Source organism: Pseudomyrmex gracilis, unplaced genomic scaffold, assembly GCF_002006095.1.
Source record: "Pseudomyrmex gracilis isolate BER0280 unplaced genomic scaffold, ASM200609v1 scaffold_1635, whole genome shotgun sequence".
NCBI classification, from domain to species: Eukaryota; Metazoa; Arthropoda; class Insecta; order Hymenoptera; family Formicidae; genus Pseudomyrmex; species Pseudomyrmex gracilis.
The window spans coordinates 16452-25099 of NW_018022219.1; the positions used below are offsets into that span (position 1 = coordinate 16452).

The 8648-nt window shown below is 40.6% G+C and overlaps 1 protein-coding gene across 1 annotated transcript; it reads left to right on the forward strand.

Annotated features, from left to right (window-relative positions):
* Positions 1–2197: 2197 nt before the first annotated feature.
* On the forward strand, positions 2198–4139 carry LOC109862334 (uncharacterized protein F54H12.2-like). Its single transcript, XM_020442361.1, has 4 exons — positions 2198–2295; positions 2826–2950; positions 3017–3718; positions 3871–4139. Exons 1-4 carry the CDS (start codon positions 2198–2200, stop codon positions 4137–4139), a joined length of 1194 nt encoding a protein of 397 aa, XP_020297950.1.
* Positions 4140–8648: the final 4509 nt, after the last annotated feature.

Sequence of the window (8648 nt, forward strand, 5' to 3'; positions counted from 1 at the left end):
GATAAAGAACAAAGCGCAAATCTCCGCATAGTATTGAACAAGAAGAAAAAGCCGAAGTGGAAGGATGGGATTACCGCGCCACCGACAAGAACAAGAAAAAGATACGATTCGAGATTCTGAGACGGCTGCTCACGTGGGACAAAATGTAAACGTAACGCTTGACAAGTTGTATTATATTCCCGCGCATTACGCCAGTTACTCGTCGACGGAAAAGTTGTCGCGAGCCGCTAAATCAAATTACTCGCGCGAGAACGTTGTTTGCTGGCTTCGTTCGCAAGATGTTTACACGCTACATCGTCTCGTGCGGCAAAAGTTTCCCCGACTGCATTACAACGTGACGAATATCGACGATCTCTAGGAGGCTGATTTGATAGAAGTGCGAAATTTGCGAACCTATAACGACGGATATTGCTATCTACTGACAATTATCGAAAGTTTCCCCGACTGCATTACAACGTGACGAATATCGATAATCTCTAGGAGGCTGATTTGATAGAATTGCGAAATTTGCGAAGCTATAACGACGGATATTGCTATCTACTGACAATTATCGACGTGCTCAGCAAATTCGCGTGGGTGGAACTGTTGCAAGACAAAAACAAGTGCTCAAGTCCTTTGTGCGTTTTAACGCGTGCTCTCGAGAAGTGGCGGACGAAGACCCGTATATCTGCAAACCGACAAAGGTAAAGAATTTATCGCGCATCCGCTGCAAAAATTTCTCAAGGAAGAAGGAATTCGTTTTTGTGTGGCGCGTAATCCAGACGTTAAAGCAGCCGTGATCAAGCGTTTCAATAGAACGCTAAAAGAGCGCATGTGGCGCTACTTCACGCACAAGAACACGAAACGTTACCTCGATGTCTTGCAAGATATTGTGCACGCGTACAACCATACGTCGCACTCTTCCATACGCATGAAACCCGCGGATGTTACGATGGAAAACGCGAATATTGCGCGCGACAACACGTGGCATTGCTGGACAAAACAGCGAGCGAAAACAGCTAAATACTCCGTCGGCGATCTCGTACGTGTCAGTAGAGCGAAAGCCGCATTTGAGAAGAGATACGAGGCCAAGTGGCGCAAAAAGATATTTCGAATTCATCGTGTTCTCGAGTGGCGAAATCCGCGCGTTTACGAGCTGAGTGATTTAGCGGATGAGGGTATAGACGGAATTTTTTACGAGCAAGAATTGGCTCCTAGTGTTAAAAACCTACAAGAAAAAACTTTTATCGTTGATTGGGTGATAAAGAGCGAAGGTTGGGAACGTAATAGGCAACTGATAGTTAGCTGGCAAAGTTATCCGTCTAAATTCAACTCGTGAAGTCCGGCTTCGAGTTTAACAACGCTTGCACAAGGTGACGACAATAATGGCAACAATAATGGTGACAATGGAGGAACACTTTTTTGTAGTTTTCCCGAGCAATAGCAGTATGCTTTACTTCCCGCACAACACCACTTCGTGTTTTACCACGGAATTACCTTGCCGTATAGATTTGCAGGGAAAATGGGAAGTTGCTCTCAGCGAGATTTAGTTTCCTTCTAGGTTTTTACATTTACGCAAAGATGAAGTTTTGATAACGCTCGCGAATACCTTTCCTAACGGCGATATTTTGTCAATTAACATTCCAATTTTGTCGGAAATTTATTCTTCAGAAGCTGATCTTATAGAAGCTATAAATCATTCGTGCTCTCAAGAAAAATCACATATTACATGGTCACTGAATTCTCTATGTAATAAAGTTGTAATAAAGTTTCTATATTGCTTACATGTAAAAAAGACAAATGCAATCAAATTCATAGTGTAAAGCTTAGCGACAAATTGCGTCGTATACTCGGATTTGAATCATCCTCTGTTAATACACCTTTCGTAGTAGACAGAGCTGCCGGTGTTGATAGTTTCAAATCAATCAGCTTGACCCGTGCTATCCCCGACAAGTTATTTGTTTATCGCGACATTTGCGAGTCATACATAACCGGAGATGCGCTAACACCGCTTCTTCGAATCGTTACTAACAATACCACGGATAAATACGGTTCTAATCAGGTGAAACATTACTCGCCTGGAAATTATATTCCACTTTGTAAGACAAATTTCTGCGTGATATAAATAGATATAAAAGATCAGTTTGGTAAATTTATTCCATTCGAATTCGGCACGTTGACGGTAACGTTAAACTTTAGACGCGTAATCGAGTAGAATATGGCTCACTATATGGAATATTACGAGATGCAGAGCGGGGGCGGTGTTCCGAGAGTTTTCACGGGATCGACGTATCAGCGTGGTCACGGTATCGGAAGGTTTCTCGGCGGATTGTTCAGGAGGGTGCTTCTTTACCTAGCTAGCGGAGCGCGCGCGACCGAAAAAAAAGCTCTGTGCGACGTTGTAAAAATAATAGACGATGTGGGAGATAACAATATTCCGCTAAAAGAAGCAGTTAACAGTCGTTTCAAAGAATCACGTGACAATCTCAAAAAACAAGCAAAAGAAAAAATAACCAGCTTAATGCGAGTCGGGATATATACCCCTTGCAAAGAAACGCCCGAGTCAGTTTGACCCTGGTGAGCTCCCCGTTCACTTCGCGATCAAGCGTCGCCGTCGTGCTAGTAGCACCAACAAGAAATCGACTTCTGTGCGGAGAAAAAAGAAAACTCGAGCAATTACACGCTCAACGAGTAGAGGAATTCAGAAGAAGAAGAAGAAGAAGAAGAAGCGCGCGACAAAAACTAGCAAACGTCGCGTGAGCAAGAAACAAAACGTGAGCGATATATTTTCGTAGACGAATCAAAATATCTTTTCTCCATACTCACTCGTGTGAGTGATTTAAAAGCAAACTTGATCTTTTCACTCTACCGCCCACTCAGACCAGTATCGAGAGATTGCAATGGATTCATTACAAACCTTTGTCGGCTCTTGCGGACGATGCTCCCGTGGAGTTTGTCGTACCGGGACATGGTGAAGATTAGATAGATCTCGCGCATACTCTTCTCAGTCTTCGCGTGATATTGCAAACCCCCGCAGCGGTTACTCCGCCTACTTCGGTTACAGCTTCTAGCGCTACTGCTGCAGAGCATAAAGTAGGGCCTGTAAATAACTTTTTACATTCCATGTTCAATCAAATTGATGTGTACTTTAATCAAAAGCTTGTGTCGCCTCCGAACAATGCTTACGCGTATCGAGCCTATTTCGAGAAAGTGTTGAATTATACTTCAGAGGCAAAATCCTCTCATCTCACCACCTGTTTATGGGATAGCGATCCTCCGGGGCTGTTGGATGACGGCTTTGATGCTCCAACTGAGAACCCCGTTTTCGTGAGACGTATGCAGTATTTCAAAAATAACCGTGCTGTGGATCTCATAGGACATTTACATTGCGACGTCTTCAATCAGGATAAATTCTTGATTAATGTCGTGGAAATGCGCCTAAGACTCATCCGCTCGAAGGATTCTTTCTGTCTCATGGAATCTACGCCACAGACAAGAGTTCGTATTGTAAACGCTACCTTGATTATGAGGAGAGCAAAACTAAGCGCTAGAGTTTTATTAGCTCACGCTAAAATGCTGAGCAAAACCATTGCAAAGTATCCTCTCACGAGAGTTGAAGTTAAATCGTTTACAATCCATAGAGGAGTGGTGGGAGAATCACTTGACAACGCCATACTCTGGCAACTGCCGAAGCGAGTAATAATTGGTTTTGTCAAAAATAAGGCGTTTAACGGCGATAGTAAACTTAATCCGTTTAATTTTAAAAACTTTAATATATAAATTTCCTGTCGCTTTACGTCGATGGAATGCAAGTTCCTACTAAACCGTTACAACCTTCTTTTTCAAGAAACTCTTCTCTCTACATCGAGGCTTTTCATAGTCTTTTCTCAGAAACGGGTATTCATTTTCTAAACGAAGGCAATGCTATAAGCAGAGATGCTTATGCTCACGGATACACAGTCTTCGCTTTTGATCTCACACCCGATTTATTGGCTAATTGCGTCGAACATTGGAATCTCGTAAAGCACGGTAGTTTGCGAATTGAAGCACGGTTCGAAAAAGCTCTCGAAACGACTATTAACTGGCTTGTTTATGCGGAATTTGATAGTGTTTTGGAAATCGATTCTTCGCGCCAAATCATTGTTGATTATAACGGATAATCATATTCCTGCACATGCGTAAAACCAAGATAATTTTCCGCTACTACATTTTTCCCACATTTCTACGCCTTTTGACGCAAGCGTTTTGTGGAGAAATTTCAGTTTCGTTTTAGTCTCCGTTATCTTCGCTTCGTTTTTACGATGTCCGAGTATAAAGGTGCTGTAATCATAGAAATGCAAGGATGTCGCGGCGTCGTGTATGAATTTATTCCAAAAGAAATGGCGTATGTCGCGGTAGACCGCTCGATTTTCGGAAACTGGATCTTGATGCCTCCGTTCTCGTTCATCAAATTACCACAAAAATCAAAACGATGCAACGATTGGCTTACACNAATTTATCACGGTATCGAATGGTTTAACGGTAAAACCAATCTCAAATATTTCACGAGACATTTACGAGAAGTCACCAAATACGCTCCCGTTATCTACACCAGAGGTAAAGAAAAAATGGATTTCTTAGAAAAGCTTCTGCCTAAAAACATATATAATCTGGAAGCTCTCTCTCCGTCGTTCAAATCCATCTCGGAAAGCAAAGAGAACATATCTCAGTGTTCGTATCACGGAGTTCGCTCATCGGACATTAGTTGTGCTCTACGTAACGCCTTTTGGTTAAAACGCTGGTTAAACCTAAACAGCGTTGTACTTAAAGAATATCTCGATAGCGGCTTTGTCAGCGATGAGATCAGCATGATACAATCTGACGACATCAAAACGGAGAAGGAGAAAGAACAACTAACAGAAGAAGAAGATACGCGCAGTGAAGACGATTGCCCACCAAAAACCTCCTGCCTAAACGACGTCGCTGTACAAACAGAGGTACAAGGGAAATACATAAGATTCACTCCGCGCTTTCGCGACTATCTGTATCGAAATAATGAATACAAAAGAAATATTGCAAGCCTTGCGACAACTGCAAATATCTGAACACACGGGAGTTTATCCAGCCGACAAATTGCCCAGGATGTGGACGAAGTGGACAGCAATTGTCGCTAACACAGACAATCACAATCAACTAGGAACCCACTGGGTTGCCTTCTTCCTCGATGAAAACAGACACGCCACCTACTTCAACAGCTATGGAATACCGCCGTCAGATTCCCGCCTCCTTCTGCGACTTCGAAGAAATTCCGCAACGCACACATAAAACTCGACTCAATTTCAAGGATATTTCTCGCAAACGTGCGGGTATTATTGCTGTGTGTTTCTCTATTTTATGGTTCACGGGTATAGCCTTTCCCAATTTTTACAACTGTTTTTCGGAAATTGCGACGCCAACGACAAATTAATTGTATGTTTATTTCGTAAAATATTCTCTACAAAATCTAACAATGTACAAACCCGCTTTCCTAAACACTATATTAAACACTGTACTTGTAAAACAAAAAAAAATAATCAACTGTAATCTTGTNTTTTCTTTTATGTATTCAAAATATATCTATATCGAATAACTGTACTAAGTTGTTTTCTGTTATTCTTCTCAAGAAACCTATTCCTAAACTCCTCACACATTGTTATAAACATTTTAGTCTACATTAAATATCCATCAAAAACTCTCGTAGAATTTTCTCGAAGTTTCTTGCGCGAACAAGTACGCGCAGATTTAACGGTCCCGAGTCATAAACCGTTTTTTGTCTTCAAAAAAAATTATGTTTTTATCGGCACGCACGTGTCAACCCGCACGTACAAGTTCGCGCAGATAAAAATCGTTCAGAAAAAATCCGGACACATACATTTATTTTTTATATTACATCAGAATATATACCTGACTTTCTAGTCACAGTTTTGCGACGCCTACTTCTATTTCGATTTCTATTTCGCCTAGACGCCCTCAACTATGCTTCACGCTCATTGGGAGCCATAAGTGCCCAGACGCTCATTGGTCCTTCTTTGGTGGCTCTATTATCCCCATCAACTACCCCTGAACCTCGCTCATTGGGAGCCATAAGTGTCCAGACGCTGATTGATTCTTCTCGGGACCGATGCCACCCCCGCCCTTATACTCCCTCACTCAACCGACGCCACCTTGCTCTCATACACGTTTGAACGCACGAGGCAACAACATTAGAGCGCCGCCATTGCCAGTACCAGCCACGCTTCAAAACGGATTTTTCAATAAATATATACTTTTTTAATAAAGATTTCTTACTCGAGAACATTCTCGAACTTTCCTTCCACACAAATTCTTCAACAACAAAAATTTTAAATACACATTTCTAGAAAATTATAAAAAATTTATAAAAAATTTATAGGGTCATAAATCTTGTCACTTTTCTATCCCTTCCAGTGGGCGTGGCCAATCACCCCCCAAGGGAGGAGAAAAACCACCCTGGTGGGGCAATGGCGCCAGAAGTGGTGAGGGGGCCAGGTGAAGGGAATTTGTTTTGACGCGCCATAAGTGCCCACATACTACTAATGTGCTATTGCTTGCACCCTCTCGCCGGCTTAGCCTACGCCTAGCTAACCGCCCGGTTACAGCCGTATTCTCGTTTCGGTCACGGCAATCTATCAGCCCAATTCTATTGCTGCTCTTGATTGTTTGGGACAGCCTGTTTTTAACCTTGTTACGTAAACCGAGCCCCTCTCTGTCTTAAAAAAAAGACCGAGCTAGTTGGCTCGTTGTGTCAACCGACGCCGACTTTGCCGCGGGGAAGCGTCTGGCGCCCACCTTTTAATCCATGAATCGTCGGATCGGCGCAGCGGTTTGCTCTGATAAACTCTTTTTTTTCTGTCCTGCCTGAAGTCAACGCTTTATTCTCGCGGACGTTCGAGTCCCGTGTGAAACGCTCTGTTTTCGGGGAAGCGGCGCGAGAATGTAACACCACCCGCCAGAAAACGTCACAATACATATATAAATCAATACAATAATAAATATATAAATAATAAGTGTGTAGAAAGATTTACTTTCCGATAAACTTCTTATACTTCTTACAGTATTGTTTAAAATAAAATAAGTACATTCTAAGAATAAAAAGTACTTTTATTTAAAAGTATTTAGTATATTAGTATTGCTGCGCCCGTGCGAGCGAGCCGTCACTCCCGCTCTTCAAACCAGACGCAAACGCGCGGCCGAAGCAAGAAAACAACGCGAGATCTCTTAATATTAGACTTTATTAAGAGAAATATAACGTAACGAGAATCGACGAGGTGCGTTGTGACAGCTTCGTCACTCCAAATCTTCTTGTCAACAACCCCGTCGCTCAGCGACCGACAAAAGCATTGAGCGGCACGCACGTGGTATCCGCGGCATAACATTGCTCCCCTTCTTCAAGGATTGTCGTCCCGACAATTAACATGCTGGTTTCCGTCAATTCCAGGATCCAAGCTCCTTGAACCCAATTGACACCAGCTCCTGACGTCTTTAGAGTCCCGACGAATTCTTCTGTTCTCCTCTAGACTCCTGTCTAGAGTAAACAAACACAACGTCGAACTGTAACGTTTTTTTTTCTTTTCTATTTAATTCTTTTCAGACAAGGGGGGAAATTCCCGTGGACCAAATTTTTAATAAGATTTTCACTTTTTCTCGTCTGGTTTAAAAAGAACAATGCTATGTCTCTAAAAGTATTTATATAAAATATAAATCTTTATTTTTCCATTGACAATTAAGTCTATGTGTATATGAAAACAAAAATTTGGTATACTTTACGTGAAGTATATAATACTTTGTTTAAATATGTTAAAGAATATGAGAATTACTAAATTTATTAATACTTGAACACTAAAACACAAGTACTTATTATGTATCTATGTGTACCAGTAATGCTTCAGAAAAGAAAGAGGTATTTAAGAAAACATTACTGATTAGTTATCATCAGATTCATGCACACGTTTATGATAAACATGTTATTCACTAACTGAGGTGCAACCACGCCAAGGTTTTTTGCCTTAATTATGTTTTATGTTCCGACTTTTCACAAAAGACAAAGTCTACCTATTGATACAATGATTTTATACTTTTTAGTTTTTATATAATGTTTTTAATTAAAATGTACACAAGTGTACTTGATGCTACTTTTTGATATAACTTCTTTTGTAAAACAGGTTTTATAAAAAGAGATGTGTTTGTTTTTGTTTTCTTTGTTTGGCGTGTACTTGATGCACGCGTGTTTTCTTTTTTTTGAAAAGGTAAGTGTTTCGAGATATCACACATTTTATAGATTATATGTTCATCTTTAAATTCATCTTTTTTCTATTCTTTTTTCTCAATTCTTAATAATAGTAAAATATTTATTTCTTTATTTTTTTAAGAAAAAAACATAATCAGAAAAACATAACTTTATAGCCTTCCGGTCAGTGGTGCTTTCTAATTTGCATACCATCAATTTTGAGCCAGCTCGATTTTCCATTTCTACATACTTGTATAATGACTGTTTTCAATACATAATCTATTATTACATATGGCATTCATTACTTTATACTGCTGTCAACCTACTAACATTTTAATCGTTGGTACAGCACGTAAATTAAATCTGTTTGATGGTAATACTTTTCCATCTTCTAGTAAATATAATA

Bases quoted from the DNA above. Each gene is read 5' to 3' on its own strand.
- LOC109862334 (XM_020442361.1), top strand. From the start codon at position 2,198: ATGGCTCACTATATGGAATATTACGAGATGCAGAGCGGGGGCGGTGTT. The intron at 2,951-3,016 runs GTGAAGATTAGA...AAACCCCCGCAG, and splicing joins GTTTGTCGTACCGGGACATG to CGGTTACTCCGCCTACTTCG. The intron at 3,719-3,870 runs GTAAACTTAATC...GTCTTTTCTCAG, and splicing joins TAAGGCGTTTAACGGCGATA to AAACGGGTATTCATTTTCTA.